This window comes from Acomys minous, assembly GCF_964271855.1.
Source record: "Acomys minous genome assembly, chromosome: 1".
Classification (NCBI taxonomy): domain Eukaryota; kingdom Metazoa; phylum Chordata; class Mammalia; order Rodentia; family Muridae; genus Acomys; species Acomys minous.
The window spans coordinates 186,732,081-186,750,894 of NC_140483.1; the positions used below are offsets into that span (position 1 = coordinate 186,732,081).

The window sequence follows — 18,814 nt, forward strand, 5'->3', positions numbered from 1 at the left end:
TTTTAGGTTGGAACAAGTATTTTATCTGATAATTATTTGCTAGATTATCATGGCTGTATGGGAAAATCCTTAGCACATGTGCCCTATAGGACAGATGCGACATAGCCTTGCCCTTTAAGTAGCTTTTAAGCAGCTTTCGAGATTTGAGGCAGTATGAGAACATGGAGCCTATTCCACAGAGTCTACTTCCTGTGCTGCTTCCTGCGGGGGGAGGGGAAGTGATGTAGAAGCTGAGGCCAGAGAGGGGTTTGTAGCCTCACTGTGAGGTGGGACGTGGCTCACATCGCTTCCTTAGTGTCTGAGGCTGCCAGAACAGTGAGGGATGGGAGGCCAAGATTAAGGGAAAGTGACTGGGATGGTAGTGTACCCTCAGTAAACAGGACGTGGTGTGATGTGCCTGTGATTCCCAGTGAAGGCAGGAAGAACATAAGTAAGAAGAGCCAAAGTCAGGCAGGGACAGGAAGACTATCGATGTGTAGTAGAACAAAATTACTTCTGTAGTATTAAGCAATATAATAACCAAACTCATAGAACTACAATGATAAATTGTCATCTTATACATGATAGCATTTTCCTTTTCTTCTGCAAACGTAGCTCAAACATACTGGATACAAAAAACCCAATGAATTGGCTTTAAAAACTACACTGTGTCTTTAGCACTAGGCAGGACACACTGGCCCTGCAGCCCTTGGCTCTAGAGCTGTGGCTCGCTCTGTGGTCCTCCTCGCCACCCACCTTGCTGATATGTAGAATGGGGGTTACGTGGAATGGTAATTGAGAACATGGCTCTTGAGCCAGATTCTGGATGTGGAACTGTTGAGTGACTGGCACTGCCTTGCCTCATCTAGCGTGTCTGTGCATGACAAGCACGTGAGTGTGTTAACATACCTAAGCCTGTGCTTGGCATGGATCATGTCTTAGCTGTACCTGCAAGGGCTTTTTCTGGTGACTGGCTTTTCTTTACAGAAACAGTTGATAAGTTCTGGTCCAAGGGTTTTCTTTTTGTTTGTTTTGTTTTGTGTGGGGGGGTGGAAGTTTGCTTTGTGATAAACTTTGCGTAGACTTTGTTGAGTGACTGCACTGGATGAGAACTGTCTGGAGAGAAGCTGAAGCTGAAGAATTTCTTGATCACAAAAGTGGTTTTATTTTCAGGAAGATGAGAAGGAAGAAGGTTACTTTATTTCACATTCAGACAACAATGAAGACAACAGCGAGTCTCCAGAAGCTGTTCATGAGATGCATTCATCTTTAATCCTCGAGGCACCCAAGGTATTTGGTAAAGCTATTTGTCATTTGAATCTTTTTTTTTTTTTTTTTAGTTAAAGTTACTATAAAGAAGACACAGCTTGTTCCCACTCACTTGGCTATTTAGTCTTACGTTGTCTCTTTAATGACAGAGATGCAAAGCATTTTCAGAAAGCAAACACCAGGGTTAGCTAAGCGGCTCAGTGAAGGCACTGGCTACCAGTCCTGACTGGAGCGCAATATCTGCACAGAGCCTACAAGGTAGAAGGGTACAACTCACTCCACACGTTGTCCTCTGCTTTCCACACATGCGCTGAGACACGTGCCTTCCACCACCCAAATAAATACATAAATAAATGTAAAGATATTTGAAAATATTTTTAAAAGGATAAACCCATATTTTAAAACATTAGCTGGGCGTGGTGGCGCCTATAATCCCAGCACTCGGGAGGCAGAGGTAGGCGGATCACTGTGAGTTCGAGGCCAGCCTGGTCTACAAAGGGAGTCCAGGACAGCCAAGCTACACAGAGAAACCCTGTCTCAAAAAAAAAGAAAAATAAAAAAAAATAAAACAAAACAAAACAAGCAAACAAACAAAAAACCACACACATTAATATAAGCCTAAAATTTGGGAGAAAGAATGTATCATTGAAAACAGACATCCATGTAAAATGCAGTAGAGGATGGAGCTAAACATGCAATTTCATATTTGAATACTTGCCAAAGACTGTCTACTCAAACCCCTTTTGTGTTACAGTCATAAACAATATATATATTATTCCCTTTTTATTCCTAAAGTGTACTTTATAGCCATTGTTTAGTAATGCTACAGACATGTATGTACAGGGTCTCAGGCTAACAGGCATCCCCTAATGTCCATGACACTCTTGAAAATTTAGACATTTTGTGTTAGCATTGTATAGTTATGGTGTTTTCAAATGTATCCTTCTGGCTCTGGTTGGTTTTTGACCCAGGTTGCAGTGTTGGTTTACTGTCTCAATATGAAGCTTCAGCCTGTGGTATTGAGTTATTCAAAGACAACACAGGGGCGGGTACACTAGGTGGTGCCTCGTGGGTGGGGCTTGCAGGAGGAATGAGTGTTGGTCTGTAGGGAATCAGGCAGCCATGCGTTCAGCAGCAGCCACGGGCTCACCAGACTTAGGCCAGAGGCTCAGCAAAAGCTACACTGTATTTCTTCCTCTTTCTCATTCTCAGTGTAGGGGAACATCTTGTTTCTGTTATTTGGCTTAGTAAAAGGAAAGTACTTGACATACAGTGATGCCTTTAATTTATGAAAGGAATTCTTTTTAAGGGCTAGAGGTATAGCTCAGAGTAGAGTGTTGTCTGGCATGTGCAAGGCCTCGGGTTCAATCCCCTGTCACTCAGAAACATAAGAAAGTGTTCTGAACTGTCAGATAGCCGTGGCTTCCAGAGTTAGTCCTGCTTGACTCCCCTGAGCTTTTCCGTCTTTGCTGCCCTAAGTAGGAAGTGACTCTCCATTTATGAACTACACTTTGTGCTGGGGATGAGTTACATGTGTGGGGCAGCATTTTAACCAGATTTCTCACTGTGATGGACAATTGTCGGGTAGTTAGCGTATGGTGAATCTTTCAAAATAGTTTACCTTGCAAATGGCCGGCTCTGCCGCTTTACGTCCATTTCCTGGGCTGTACAGAGTGAGCTGCAGCTTCTTCCTGTTCGGTGATACGGAGGAACAGGTGTTTCTTATGCATTGGCTAAGGCTTGGCACGTGGTTGGGTTGAGGGGTCTAGCGCAGCTTTAAGACAAGTGGAGCTCAACTTTCTAAAAAATCTTTTCTTTACAGGGATTTAGAGATGAGCCGTATCTTGAAGAACTTGTGGATGAACCTTTTCTGGATTTGGGAAAGTCTTTGCAGTTCCAACAAAAGGACGTGGACAGCAGCTCAGAAGCCTGGGAAATGCATGAATTTCTAAGCCCGCCACTGGAGGGAGGGGGCGAGGAAAGAGAAATGCTTGTCGACGAGGAATATGAGCTCTATCAGGAGCACCTCCGGGCCATGGAGCTACAGCCACTACCACACATCCAGGAAGTCACACAGGTGCCTCCCACGCAGGAACTACAGATTGGCGCACAGTGGCTGCATGCTAACCTCTCAGGGGGCGAAGTACCAGAGTGTCACGATGCGGAGACTATGAGGGGTGCATGTCCCCAGGAGATGCCGCAGTATGGCTACAGCACCGCAGACATGGTACGGCCTTGCTACACAGCCTCCACCTCCTCCCCGCTCTGCCTCCCTCCTCACCTTAGTACTCCCACAGATAAAGCGGAAATGAAATGGGCTTTTCACAGTTAGAAGGCAAGATGCACTGCCAGGAGCGTAGCTGTGTCTGTGAGGTCATCCTTGTATCACACCACATCTCAGGAATCCTGAGCTGCGGTTAGTTTGCTTGTCTGGTGGCTTTTCACTATGCTTTTTTGTTATGTGTGTGTGGCATTTTTCTTCTAATTTCTCAGTTCAATAAAGAGCCCTTTTAATCCTTAAATTTTCTTTTAACCCTTAGGGAAATGGGAATATGTGTTTTTTTGGTGTGTGTGTGTGTGTGTGTGTGTGTGTGTGTGTAGCATATTTGTCAGATCAAATCAAGACAAAATTAACACCCAATATATTATAGTTTATATGTTTGCTGTTCACAGCATTCTCCTTCCTTTATGTGATGCAGCAGTAGTGTATGGCAGAGAATTACTTTCACATTTGAGACTCTGCCTGCTTACAACTTGGCAGGAAGCATTACCTTTTAATAGGTTAACCTTACTATTAAATCACCACTAAACTAGATTTTCAAATAAAATTATAATTAATTAGTTGCCTGTTGAAGTTTTGGTTTGGTTTGGTTTTTTGTTTATTTTCTGGCCTAAATTAATTTTCAGACAAATGAGAAGAAAGTTATTACAGATGACGTTTTGATTCAAGCGTGGTTTTAACTTTATTATGTGTCTAGGTATTTCGCCTGTATGCATGTTTATACACAGCGTGCATGGCTGGTGCCTGCAGAGGCTAGCACAGGAAGCCAGATCCTCTGGAACTGAACTTACAGATGCTTGTAGACTGCTGTGTGGGTGATGGGATTTGAATCCGAGTCCTTTGCAAGATCAGCAGGTTCTTCTACCCACTGGCCCACCTTGCCTGCCCTAGAGGACATCTTTTTAAAGGAGTACAGGTGGTGTGCTCACACCGGTCCTTGGCTTTCTGTGCTCAGGCTGGTCCCTCTGTGTGACGAGCAGCAGAAACCGGGCCTGCTCCCTTGCCTCCCGTGTACATCTCCTTCTCTCCTGAAGATCCTGTAGGTCCCTCTGCCAGGCAAGGAACTCTTGCCTAGTAGCTGTATTGATGAAGACTCAAGGCTTCGCCACAGCAGAAGGTTCTGGACAGCCTACCAGGGAACAAGTGTTTTTAATCTGTAAATGATCTTGGATGCAGGATGTAGTGACACAGAGTTCCCTGGTATACTCCAATGACAATAGTTTTTCTCAGTCTGCCAGCACTTCCCTGGATCCTAATTGCTCAGTTTCATACTGAATATTCACGTACATAAGCATACTAGAATCAGAGATTACCCAACGTGTACACACACTCTTGTTATGGCTGCTTTTTCACATAAAAAGAAAAATTCTATTCATTTAAATAAAACACAATTTGAAGTATTGGTTCATGTTGGTACTTAACTTAGAATACTTAATTGATACATTTAGTCAAACATTCATATCTTATATGTTGCATCTGGCTGAATTTCTTACATATGTGTGCACTTAGTTATAATTTTATTCAAATTATTTCAGTGCATATTTAATGTCTGTCTCTGTTCACAACTTTCAGATCATTCCACACTTTCTCAGTACATCATCTTCATTTCTACGTAGCGTTGAAGAGGAGGCAGTTCTTTAATTCGTACCTGTTAGTTTGCTCTTGGCTTCTGTGACAAACGCTGACCTAAGTCAGCCTGGTCAGGAAAGGTTGGCCTCAGCTTACACCTCCAGGTCACAGCCCATCACTGGGGGCTGTCAAGGCAGGAGCTCAAGCGAGAAGTGAAGCCGAAATACTGCTTATTGGCATGCTCTCTGGCTCCTACCCAGCTAGCTTTCTTACACAGCGCAGTAGAGATAGGGCCACCACCATGGGCTGTGCCCTTACAGACATGCCACAAGCCAGTATCTGTGAGGCAGTTCTTTAGTTGAGGTAACTGTGGATTGTGCCAAACTGACATCCATGTCTAACCAAGGTTGTGTGTTTTGATAACGTGGTTTCTATTAAAGGCTTGTTCAAGACAGTAGTCCGTGCTTACAGTGTGAAGGGTATGCATCTTAACTTCTGGGCTGGTGAATAATTGTCCATAGTAGTTACTTTCTCTTGCTTTGAAAACAAAAAAACAAAACAACAACAACAACAACAACAACAAAAATACCATCACCAAGGTGAGTTATAGAAAAGTTTATTTGGTTTATAGTTCCAAAAGGTTAGAGACCATGATGAAAGCAAGTGGCAAACATGCTGGCGGGACCTAGAAAATGAGAGCTGACAGGCAGACAGAGGGAGAACTGGCACCTGGCTTTACAACCTCAGAGCTCTCCCCATGTGGCGCACTTCCTCCAGCAAGGCCACGTGTCCTAAACCTACCCAGACAGCACCACCAACTGGGGACCAAGCTTTTAGACCTCTGGGCCCACTGGGACATCCTCACTCAGACCAGTGCAATGCCTAAACCTCCTTCTTGTTTCTCTTTCTGAATTCCTGTAATTCAGTCGTTCTTGCTTGGTAGACCCATTTTCTCATAGAGAAAGAGTAACTTACACCTCCAAATAAAAATCAGCCCAAAGTACTGGTCCATTTTCACACATAAATTGTTATAGTTGTAGATTAAAATAGCCAAATATATGTATTCATAGGTTTTTGCCTCTTCTCACATTGAATCGTGTGATTTAAGGTTATAGGACGTATTGATGGAGATTCTTTCAGCTCTGATATATTCTGAACGGCCACCACTTGGTTTTCTTCAAATATTACTTGCTTTCCCATGCTGTGTTAACTCTTTCCCCCACTACAGTGATAGCAGAGTGGGCTTGAGTGTTTGCCTGCTGCTTGGTACCGACGGGCTTCTGCAACCATACCTCATCGTGTTACCCATGATCCAATTTAGGTTGGGTATCCCTGACCTGAAGGGCTTAGGACCAGAAGTGATGCACATAATGGGAGATTTGCAGGTTATGTAGTGAAGTATGTTAGGAGTGAGAGCTAAGTCCAAAACCAGCATTTGTTTGCTGTTTCATATGTACTTGTTTAACCTCACAGTGACTTTGTACAGTATTTGTAGTGACCTGTACTCTTGTCATATTAAGTCACGTGTGGAGTTTTCTACTTGTGTAATGTTAGTACTTAAACATTTCTGATTTCCAATTAAACTAAGATATCTACGCTATACTGTTAGCAATTATGATATAACGTTACAGTCTCTGAGAGGACTTAGAACTGTATTCAAACGTCTGGTGAACATGTAGTTCCCAGCATTTATTTATGGTTACCCTCAAGAGAGTAGAGGAACATCACTGCTTCTGTCGTGGTAAGGCTGTATTTGTGGTAAATAAATAATACTTGAGACATCCATCGTTGATCCTTCTCTACCACCCACCTACTTTCATTTGAGGTAAAGGATGAGCTATGAAAATGTCTGCATCTGTGTTGCTCCCCCCATCACCACCACTAAATTGTGTTCATGCCTAAATTACATGCTTTTTACACATACAGTTTGGTGACATTAAATACAGTTGCACTGTTAGGTGACCCCCACCTCTCGCTGCCCATCTCCAGTGTCTTCCTACATGGAAACACTGAGCCCACCAATCGGTAAGTGCCTTCCCCTGGCCCATCGTCCCCTGGCACATGCTGCAGTTCTGCCCACTGTCTCAAAAAACCGAAAAACAAATTTTTAAAAAATCTGATCACTTCCTAGGAGGAAAGTTGCGATAATTGTCGTTGTATGTCTGGCTTTTATTTCATTTAGCATAAGCTCTTCAAGGCCCACTGGTGTTGCAGCTGTGTGGCAGACCTCCTCATGAAGGCAGAGTGGTTTGCCCTCTGTGGGTCTCAGTGGGAAACCTTTTCTTCCCCTTTTGGCTCAGACCTTGGAGAGTACCTGTTAAGTGAGAGAATACATTATCAGAGAACAAGAGCATTGTTTCTGTGGGAAGAACAAATAAGAAACACAAATGAGCTTTTAAGGTACAGCCTGAGGTACAGAATCTTGTGACAATGTTTATTTGTTGGGTGTCGAAGGTGCTGCCATCGCAGGCTGGCATGTGTACTAGGCCTACTGTTCTTCCTGGGAGTAGACCCTGCCGCATTGACATGTGACAGCATACTTCCCACAAGTGGCTTCTTGGCATCTCCCCCCACTTCCTGTTCTTTGTGATTTTTTTTTTTTTAAGATCATCATCCTTGAAATAGACTTGCTCCAGATCTCAGGTGCTGAGATCGTGGGCATGTGACACCTGGCCAGCCAAAGCTGCTGTTTTCAGCCGTCTAAGGAAAGCTCTAAAGAATGGCTTTTTTTTTTAACTTCAAAATATGTGATGTCTTTAGTGTAAATTATCTGCTTAGCAACTCACAGCTTCCAAAAACGTTCTCTCATGTGCCACATGTTGGCTTTCCACGTGGTGCTGCGTACTGAACCCAACTTCAGGAAGAGCTGTACATGCCTTTAGCTACTGAGCCGTGACCGGGCCCATTCCCAAGTTGTTCTTCAGTGACAGGGTCCTGAGAAAGAGGACCAGGAGATCAGAAGATAGTGAAAGAAGACAGAGAAGAAATTCTGGGACAAGCTCTTATTGGGCTTTTTCTTTCCCACTGACTTCCTTCATTAAGGCTTTGCTTCCGTGGCCTGATTACCTTACTGGAGGCCTGCCTTCTAACACTTCCACTTGGGAGCCGTGGGGGCAGACAAGTCCTGGTTCCAAGCTTGCAGGCGCCCTGATTGCATCAAAATGGATGACCATGAGAAAAGCATACATACTTACTCACAGGTTTATTCAGCATGGGAGCCTCATTAGGGAGGAGCCGAAGGAGCTGGAATCAGCTCCTCAGACACTGACTTGTCAGGGAAAGGCTTGAGGCCTCAGCTGCTCGTCCGTCTTCCTCCTCCTTCAGGGAGAGTGTTTTTCACGAGGGGATTTCCATTCTGGCTTCTTGTAAGAAGCAGCTCGAAGGTCAGCGTTATCTTTCTGTACCTGTTGTGTTTCAAGCACCTCACTATTTAACCTCTGAGCATTTCGATTTTAACTTGGGCAAAGGCACACGTGCTTTAGCATTCTGGAAGAGTATAACTTTTTTTTAAAAAATCCATAAAATACATAGCTATAAAGGGAAGACAGAGGAAAGGGCACTAAGTTGTCAGCAGTGCTTGTCAGTCTGTACGTGCTGTTTTGGGCCAGTCCGTAGGGCAGGCATCGAGCATGTACCTATAGGCCAGCTGCTGGAAGGCTTAAAAGCCAGTGTGGGCTGCTCTGGGAGACCACGTCTGGAAAACAAAAATAAGTACAGGCACCAAACAAAACAAGCGTGCCAGGGAAGCAGCGCAAAGTCCAAGAGGGAGCAACAGTGTCCTGGGCGTCAGAAGAACCCGTCTGGGATGCTGTATGTGTGTATCACCAAGTGACTTGGTTGACAGCCAGGTCTTTGTTTATTATTTATTTTTGTTGCTCTGGAATGTGCTCATTTATATCCATTTGTTAATGCTCCAAAGACAAATCTCTTCCTAAATATCCAGGGTTCCCGAGTCAGTCCAGGCTCATGCAACATTTGTTGCAGCTCATAGCATAGTAATCCCCTCCCCCCGGGATGCGGGCGCAGCGCACACAGCAGCTTGCAGCCCAGTTTCCCGTTGTTCCGCCATCTTGTCTGAACAGCACTGCAGTGTTCTTATTGCTTCCTAACACGCCAAATTTCTGGTTTTCTTCCTTTTCCAAGATGAAAGACACATTTGGCCTTGACTCCCGGCCGCCCATACCCTCCTCTGAAGGAACCGGTCAGCACGGCGGATTTGATGACATGGAGGCCCTTCATTCAAGCAGCAGGCTGGACTTAGGTGCGTGAGCTTTGATTCTTAGACGCCCAAGTGAGGCGATTTTCAGTCCGTAAGCTTTTTGCTTTATACATGGTGTATCATACTGTCACATGTACAGTCATCATGCTGCTTCTAATGTTCTGAAATGAAAACATAATCACATTGCTTCCCCTCCCGTCTTCTCCTCCCAGTGTTTCTCACGTTCTCATTCTCAGCTGTTGGTCTCAAAACTGTTTGTTACTTCGTCTGTCTCAGGAAAACGTGGGCTGAGATTTCAACAGTTTCTGTGTGCTGAGAAGGCTGCGAGTTCTCTGCCTTGTTCTGCATGGTGTGCAGCGTAGGTCGGACGTGAGCCTGCTCACTCCTGTGAGCTATGTCTCTACTAATATAAGTTAAAGTCTCTGACGCTATTAAGTGGAATTGCTCGCTCACTGGGTGGAGCTGTAAAATATTAATAAAGAGGTGCATATTTTAAACATTTATGAAGCATAAGTTATAGTTGATTCTAGACATTAATAACTTAGGTTCCATTAAAGAGTTCTGAAAGTATTAAGCTTTTTTTTTTTTTTTGCTATCCCAGAATATCAATTCTTATATACTTTTGAAGCCTTGACTTTAAAAAATAATCTTTATTCCTCCAACAGTGAAAGACTAGCTGTTGTTATAGCATTGTGGTCCATGGGTGCAACTGCTCTGTCATCACACTGAGGCTCAGAGATGTTGCTCAGGGTTTGTGCTATTGTCCACTGTTGGCCTTTGCTTGGTGGAAAGCCCTCCACAATGACGTTAGGGGAGAGAACTTTAGAAAGTAATGACAGTTTGGTGTGAGATCAAGATTGTGTTCAGTGAAATCCACAGAATGCAGCCCTCATGGAACACAGAGGAAGCCTTGCAGTGCTGATGCTGGTCCACCCCAGAGTGAGCAGAACGGGCATTCACTGTGGAACCGTGTGGTCAGATGAGTCTGTGCAGCTTTTCAGGCTCATGGCTGGGAGGAGAACAGAGCTCTTCTCTTTCCCAGCCTCTAGTAAGTCCACTCTTTAAAGCTGACTGCATTTCTGTGGTCTTCTGATGAGTACTTACTTACTTGTTCATGGTTTATGACAAGGATGAACACACCGCCCTGGCCTGGTCACTGCCATTATTTCTAGGTGTCTTGGCACTGCTCGGGACCTTATTAATCCTTCCTGTGTTTTCTACCTTCCCCCCTCCCCTTTTCCCTCCCTCCCTTTCCCTCCCTCCCTCCTTCCTTCCTTTATAATTCTGTCCAATTTATCACCATTCAGTCACACCCTCCAGTGATACTTCCACACGACTGTGCATGAAAACAGCTTCCCTAAAGGCTTTGAGGAAACATTTTAAGGGCTCTGTCCCATTTAATATTATTCTTGGATTTTATTACCATATACTAATTACACCGAATGGGTTTTATTATGATGTTTTCAGATTCCTGATATATTTTGGTCATGTTCCCCTCCCCCCCCCCCACTCCATTGACCTCTAACTAGTCCCCTTTTCCTTTCATGTCTTCCCCACCACCACCCCTCCCCTGCACCCCTCTTCCCCCCCTTCCCCCCCTACCACCCCTCCCCCCAGTCAGTGACCCAGGGACACTCATTGAGGTTTCTTACAGAAGCACATACAGGGCATTGTTTATGGGAGCCTGGACAGCTTGTTACTGAAGAAAATAATATTCCCTCTCCCAGAACCGTTGTCTATAGATTCTCAGAGAGCAGTTGGGGGAACACCAACTTGGCAAGGTCGTGTGTAGTTATTCCTAAAAATACCACTGGGCACAGCTGCTCAGGTTTCCACGTCTTGGACTTGTCCTTGCTCAGGAAGCATTTATGAGTACACACGTCAGGGAATGCAGTGACTGGCACACCTAGATTGGGGCTGGTCCTGTGGGCTTACACACATCTCAGCAGCAGGTGTGTTGCGTTGCCTCCATTCTGATTTGCATTTTCCTCTTGAGAGCCTTGCTCAGCAAACAGCAGCCCCTGTTGGAATGCCAGGCTCCTCTGTACTAAGCCCATAATCTGCCAGTAGCTTCTCCACGCCTCTCTTCCCTCAGTTGGAAAAGTCAAAATTCACATCTGAGAGTCTTAGAGCCCCTCTCAGATCTGCAGCTCACTGCCCACTCCTTCAGCAACCAACCCTCTTATGTTTACAGAACAATTAATTTTAAAGCCATTTATTGATAGCCTTTGTGTAACAGCTCATTCATGACCCCATGGTTAATCCAAAAATGATGACTTTGGGCTTCGAATGTGGCTCAGTGGTAGCAGAGCGCACAGTGGCATCATCGCCAACATAAACAACAGCAAAAACATACCAACAAAGTTCTTTAAAGCACTCACACACCATCGCTTGTCAAAGCAAACTTGTAAATGAGTGCTTCAAGATTCATTTTCATTTTACTGCCCACTCTGGGGTGGTTTCTGTTGTGTGTACCTATTTTCAGTCAGTCTCTTACTGCAAGCTAAGCTTCTGGAGGTGAGCCCTGTCACCAGCTTCGTTATCACAGTGTGCAGAGTGTTTGTCAGGTGGGAGGGCCACATGCTGCCTGTGTGTGGTTGTGGGACACATCAACTCACTTGTTTTTGTTTCCGTTACTGAGTTACGCAAACCAGCAAACCACTTATTCTTTCTACGCAAGTTCTTCTTGCTTTTTCTCCATGCCACTCTGTTCTTGCACCAAACCAAGTTTGGGAAAATTTCCCCATTCCTCTTCTGTGAACATTAACTCCTATTTATCCAGGGGACTTTAAAAAACAAAAACAAAAAACTTCCCTTTTTTCATAACCTCTGTGCCTATTACAGACATGGGCACAGAGAACTGTAGACCTCCAGGACATGATTTCTTTTATGGGCTGGTGGGTATTATGAGCACATGGTGAAGAGCTCTATAAAGTCTATGTCAAACACTTTGAGAGGTGAGAAATGGGCACACACTGGCAAATGGCCAGAGAGGTGGCAGTGGGCAAAGGTGTGGGCAGCAGGCATGAGAAGTTGTAACTAACTGGCATTAACTTGCACAGCAGAACAGTAGACTGTGTGGGAAATTGCCTGGCAAGTGGAACCTTGGTTGGACTTACAGCCGCTGCCAGGGTCCTGCTGCACCACTGCTTTCCCGCCCATTGAATTGTGGTTCACAGGCAACACCTGAGCTGTCAGGCCCCGCTTTGACTATTCCCCCACCCCCACCCCACCCTGAGAATGAGGTCCTAGCACTTGGCAGGGACAGTGTCTGGAGCCAGGAAAGGCAGCTGAGCACGGCAATCCTCTTCACCCCTCAACGCACCTCTGCTGCGTTGCCATTTGATCGATCTGTTTCTGAGTTTCTGGACAAGATCAGGAACAGAAGGAGTGGTCATCTATGATGCAGAGTGGTCCTTTAACAGACAGGTCATTCCAGGTCAAGTGTGAGTGACAGTCTCAGGAAAAGGTGGATCAGATTGTGACTGACAGGTCAGTTCCTGCTTTCTGGAGAGTCAGGTCTCTGAAATATGACAAAGACACAGATTCAAGAAGGCATTTGGTATAGAATTCCTTATGTTCTTACAAATATGAGGACAGACTGGCTGAGAGTTTATATTGGGTCCCTGGATAAAATATACTTTAGTGATGAGTAGGCTGATGTTAGTGTGGGTACAGGCCTCTAACAAGGGCCACAGCTTCCTCAGTCTGCCTTAGTTATTCTTTTATTGAGCAAAGAAAAAGAGGACACAGGTGCATGTCTTGCACATGTCTTATGGACTGAGCCTTAGAAGCTGTGTGGCCAGACTAGCTGTAGCAGTGAGCACAGAGCGACCCAACATCTGTAAGGTAGAGAGTGACCAAAAAAGACACTGCATCACCTCAGGCCTCCACACATGAACACATAACTGCGCCTACACATGTGAACATATGTACACATGTGCATACCACACAAATAAATACACAAAATAAAAAGGTAGATAATAATGAAGAAGACACGCACAGCAGCAGCAGCAAGTTGGCTCATTTGGTGAAAACACTTGCCATGTAATCCTGAAAACCCAAGTTTAACTGGCAGAACTCAAATAAAAAGCCAGATTTAAAAGAAAAAGAAGCAGCAGCCAACTGCGTCGGTGTGACTTGTGGTCCCAGCATCCCAGTGCTGAGATGGAAGGCAGAAGGAGAAGTGTGTGGATGTTCACGCTGCAGCAGGGACACAAAGACCTTCATGAGATGGAGCAGAGAGTCCACTCCCGAAAGTTGTCCCCTGACTGCCACAGGTGCACTGTGCACACACACAGCATAAGATACATCCTGAAAATTAAAAATAACAATTAAGCTTGAGGATATGGCTAAGCGGTTAAGAGTGATTGCTGCTCTTAGAGAGGAGCAGTGTGTGGCTTCCAGCACCCACAACAAACGAGTCGCTTATAAAGTACCTATAACGCCGGTTCCAGGGATTCTGATGCCCTCTTCTGGCCTCTGTGGACACACGCACTTACCCACAAACACATATTAAAAACAAAGAACAAAACAAAACTTTTCCAGACATAGTGGCACATACTTTAATCTCAGCCCTTAAGAGGCAGAGGCAGGCAGATATTTGTGAGTCTGAGGTTACCCTGGGCTACATAGTGAAACTCTCTCTCAAAAAACAAAAATGAAGAAGAGGAAGGAGAAGGAGAAGGAGAAGGAGGAGAAGGAGAAGAAGGAGAAGAGATAGTAAGATTTAAGGTAGTTGGGTGCGGTAGTGCATGTCCTTAATCGCAGCACTCGGGAGGCAGAGGCAGGTGGATCACTGTGAATTCGAGGCCAGCCTGGTCTATAAAGCGAGTCCAGGACAGCCAGGGCTACACAGAGAAACCCTGTCCTGAAAAACAACAACAAGAATTAAAGTAAAGGACTGGGGTGGTGACTCGATGGGCGAAAAAGCCTGCTTTACAAGCATAAAAGTCTGGATAAGCTCTGCACCAGCTGTTTGAGAAGCTGGGCATATGTGCTTGTAATCCAGCATTGGGAAGCAAGGTAGTCTGGCCCTGAGCACCTCTGACAACTCAGCAGTGAGCTTCAGTTCTTTGAAAGGCCCTGTCTCAAGGCAATGGGGCCGAAAGTGGTAGGGGAAGATGTGTGCATCCATGCACACATCTTTGCACACTTGTGTGTACCCCCATAAGTAAATTAAAATAAGAACTGGGCCTAACAAAGGTAAGCTTTTAAATAAATTATGGCAACCTGCGTTGTTTGGTGGCCAGGCATACAGAATCAGGTCAGCAAGATGACTTAGCAGGTAGAGGTACTGCAGGGAAGCCCAGTGACCTAGGAAAGGCAAGTCCTATGGGCTGTCTTTTAACCTACACATGCATGGTGGCATGTGCGCACCCCTCCTGCACATGCACACACACACACAGAAAAATTATCATAATCATTAACCTGAATTTCCCTTTTCACAAACTATAACTAATAATGTCTTTTATTTCTTACAGTTATCTGTGACAATAGAATGTGTCAACAGATATAAAAGGATTCTGATGTTTCTATACTAAACCTTTCAAATTTTAAGAATCCTTCCTTAGTTGTTACTCAATGGGGTTGTTTTGTTTTGGTGAATAAATGCCAGAGAACCCATGACCAGAGTGGCCTAGGGTGAGATTAGAAGGCGGAAGGGAGTTGTTTGGATAGAGAAATGATATTGATAAAGTACCTAGTGGTGCTCGTTTGCTTGTCCCCCATGAGGACACTGGAGATGTAACTCCTGTGCAGCCCCGACCTGTTCTCGGGCGGTGCTTCCTGCTGCTGCATCACGTCTGTCACGTCGTACCTTAATGTCATTCCTCTCCTAGCTGAATGGGTCGTCCCGATAGTGGACGCCCTTTAACAGTGTGTCTCATATTCCTGTTATCTGGACTCTTCAGGCATGATGATTCCAAGTGATGTGCAAGGTCCCGGCGTGCTTGTCGATCTTCCAGCTGTTGCCCAAAGAAGAGAACAAGAAGATTTGCCTTTGTACCGACTCCCCAGCGCCCGGGTGGTCTCCAAGCCTTCCTCACACATGGGAACGGTGTCTTCAAGATATGCAAATGCTGCATGGTATGGTGTCCTTCCTCTGCCTCTCCCTTTTTCTTCCTCCTTTAAAAAGTTGTTGGGAAGTTATACAGAGTAATGTATGCACTATTTATTATTATTAACTTGTCATATAAAGCGTTATGTTTTGTGTCATTTTCTTACATGTGTGACTTTGTCCTTTATTCTTCTTCATCCCCCACCGCCAGCCCCCCAGCTAGCTCTCCCCTGTGCTCCATGCCCACTGTGGCTTGGCTTTTGTTTCTAAAAAAAAAAAAATGTGCAATTTTAGTGGAATGCTTACAAATATGGAAGGACATTATGGCTATATCTGTATTACACAATTACTAGTAAAAGTTTACATACTACTTAAAATTAGGTCACACCTAGAATTCTATATTTTTATTCACATAATGGATTGCATACAGAATTTGCTTAGAGAATGGGCTGTTAATTTAGAGTTCCTGTAAACAGGCCAGCAAGTGGGCTTGAGGACAAAAGGATGTGCAGAGCCACGCCTTGGAGAGTCTGTACGGAGTCATGCCCAAGGCACGTCATAAGACCCGTGGTTCTAGAGTAGGAAGCTACATGGTGGGACATCTGTGTTCACTGCTGCACAATTCATGGCAGCTGAGTGGTAGAACTAACCTAAGTGTCCAGCAAGAGAAGGACCGGTGAGGACAGTGTGACACGAATGCACAAGATTTGGTTCAGCTGTAGAAACAAGCTAGACTCAGCCGGTTGGCATACACCTGAAATCCCAGCACTCAGGAGGCAGAGGCAGGTGGATCTCTGTGAGTTCAGGCCAGCTTGGTCTGCAGAGCAAGTCCAGGACATCCAAGGCTACAGAGAGAAACCCTGTCTCCAAAAAAACCAAAACTAAAACCCAACCCCCTCCCAAAAAACAAAAACAAACAAACAAACAAACAAAAATGAAATAAGCTAGGCTCAGAAAGATGAGTGTTGCATGTTTTTCTCTTATGTGGAGCTTAGGTTTAGATGGATGTGTGTGTGTGTGTGTGTGTGTGTGTGTGTGTGTGTGTGTGTGTCTGTGTGTGTGTCTGTGTGTATGTGTCTGTGTGTATGTATCTGTGTGTCTGCCTATGTCTATCTGTGTATGTGTCTGTGTGTGTGTCTGTGTGTGTGTATGTATGTGTCTGTGTGTCTGTGTATGTGTCTGTGTGTGTGTCTGTGTGTCTGCCTATGTCTATCTGTGTCTGTGTGTCTGTGTCTATGTCTGTGTGTCTGTGTGCATAGGATGGGAGGGAAATCAATACTAGGAAGAGTGCTGTGAAGGGAGGTGGAGGCCCAAAGTGAGGGGAAGGCACAGAACAGGGTAAGAGTGTGTAAGTGAAGCAAAAGCAGCTGGAAGCTAGTGTGTGTGTGTGTGTGTGTGTGTGTGTGTGTGTGTGTGTGTGTATGTGTGTGTGGCCACTAAGAGAGGGTTAGGGAGCCTCACAGGGAGGGAAATAAAAGTATAATGAGGTGTGATAGTGTCACTATGAAACCCATTACTGAGTATAGTAACTAAAAAATATTAATGAAAGCAATCCGAAAATAATTTTAAGTCTCCTCAATGTTTGAAATATTTGTGCAAATTTACATCCCACTATGTACAATAGAGGCATCTGACTTATGCTGTTGGATTCTAATTCAGATTAGGCGGTATAGCCATGTGTCGTGGTAATATGGATTTGTTTGTTCAATTGTATAGCCCTCCTGACTTTCTGAACCTCACTTAGAGTACGGGTAACTGTCACAAGTTACAGTGTGTGTTCACCGGCCCCTTGAGGAGTGATAATAGGTGATGAAAGTGTGCTGAGCCTCTTCCAATAGACGATTTCCTGTTATATCCTTATCAAAGAAAAAGAGATCCAGTTCTTTTCGTGTGCTAGACACTATCTTGCTTCCTCACTACTGCTTGTGAGAACCAGTAGTGTCATTGTTAGCCTCACGGGTCAACGTGACAAAGCCTAGAGTCACCAAAGAAGAGGGGAACACAGTAGAATGGTGCTGCCCTGGGGGCATACCTGCGGGGGATTTTTTGACGGTAATTATTGTAGAGGGGCAAGCCCACTTCAGGCATTGGCTGTATAAGAAAAGTTAGTTGACCCGGAGCTGTGCAGCAGGCCACTTTGCATCATAGTCTCTTAAGGGCTCTGTTTCAGTCCCAGCCGTGAGTTCCTGCCTCCGCTTTCTGAGAGGATGGGGCTGTAAGTTGAAAAATAAAACACACCCTTTCCTCCCCAAATTGCTTTTGGTCCTGGTGAGGGATGTAATTCCTGTAACAACAGCATAAATGGGCCATGGAGGCCATTTATGCCGTCCTTATAGAAATTACATCCCTTAGCTCAAAAAATCAGAAACCAAAGCAAAGAAAACGTCACAAATACCAAGGGATTATTTTTTTCTAATTTAAACAGTGAAAACTAAGAATTAAAAAAAAACCCTACTTGTTCTGCTTTGCTTTTTGTTGCTGTGCTAAACACCATAAGCAAAACCAGTCAGCACCCTATCTAACTAGTTGCTCCATAGCAGTTATCACTAGTTACAGTTCAGCACTTCTTGTTATCCAGCTCAGCAAGTTGATCTTGCTGAGGTAAAAATAAAACAGTGAGTGTCTGGACTGTCCAGTGAGCTGGTCGGCCAATCAGCACAAGGTTGGAGAAACATACTTAGGCCAGGCGTAGTCACCACATCCATAATCCTTGTACTAGGGATTATGTCAAGGCATGAGATTGGTGTATCTTGGATGCCAGCCTGGTGTACAATGTGAGACTCTGTACAGAACAGAAAAAAATGGTCTATCTTGGTACCAGTGCAAATGTGAGATTGTGCAAATTAAAGGCAATCTTTTAGAATAAGAACATCATCCTTACCAGTTTTTAATCATTCTGTGGTACCCTGGAGCCATGTGAAAGTTGCTGCATCGAGTAGTAAAGCAGTGAATGTTTGCTTTTATTTATTGGTGGGAGTACTTTAAAAGGTTAAAGGTTAATTATTTACCTTTAGATCGTGCAGTTTTGACGTGTCCAAGGACTTTCAAAAATAAGACTGTCTTGTGTTTCCCTTACAGTGAGTTACCTGAGAGAGAGGAGGGTGAAGGAGAGGAAACACCGAACTTCAGCCACTGGGGGCCACCAAGAATGTGAGTGCATGCCACTGCCCTCCTCAGCTCAAGCACACCCACCCATGCTCTGTTCTACAGCTTATTTAGTGTGCTGGCTAGGCTTGGGGGAGCTTGCCACAAGCTAGAGTCCTCTGAAAGGAGGGGACCCCCTGCTGTGAGTCATTTCCATAATTAGTGATGGATGTGGGATGTGGGAGGGCCCAGCCCACTGTGGGTGGTGCCAGCCCTGCCCTGGTGGTCCTGGGCTCTACAAGAAAGCAGGCAGAGCAAGCCATAAAGAGCAAGCCAGTAAGCAGCACCCTTCCAT

At 44.8% G+C, this 18,814-nt stretch overlaps 1 protein-coding gene across 2 annotated transcripts in view; it reads left to right on the forward strand.

The window, feature by feature from the left end:
* The window catches only part of PATJ (PATJ crumbs cell polarity complex component), a 324,218-nt gene that overhangs the window by 100,834 nt on the left and 204,570 nt on the right, over window positions 1–18,814 (forward strand). For both annotated transcript variants that reach the window (XM_084769227.1, XM_084769228.1), the window contains exons 19-23: window positions 1,153–1,269; window positions 3,071–3,475; window positions 9,242–9,359; window positions 15,230–15,404; window positions 18,454–18,525. In XM_084769227.1, coding sequence (XP_084625353.1) covers window positions 1,153–1,269; window positions 3,071–3,475; window positions 9,242–9,359; window positions 15,230–15,404; window positions 18,454–18,525 — 887 coding nt within the window. The remainder of the gene's footprint in view (window positions 1–1,152; window positions 1,270–3,070; window positions 3,476–9,241; window positions 9,360–15,229; window positions 15,405–18,453; window positions 18,526–18,814) is intronic.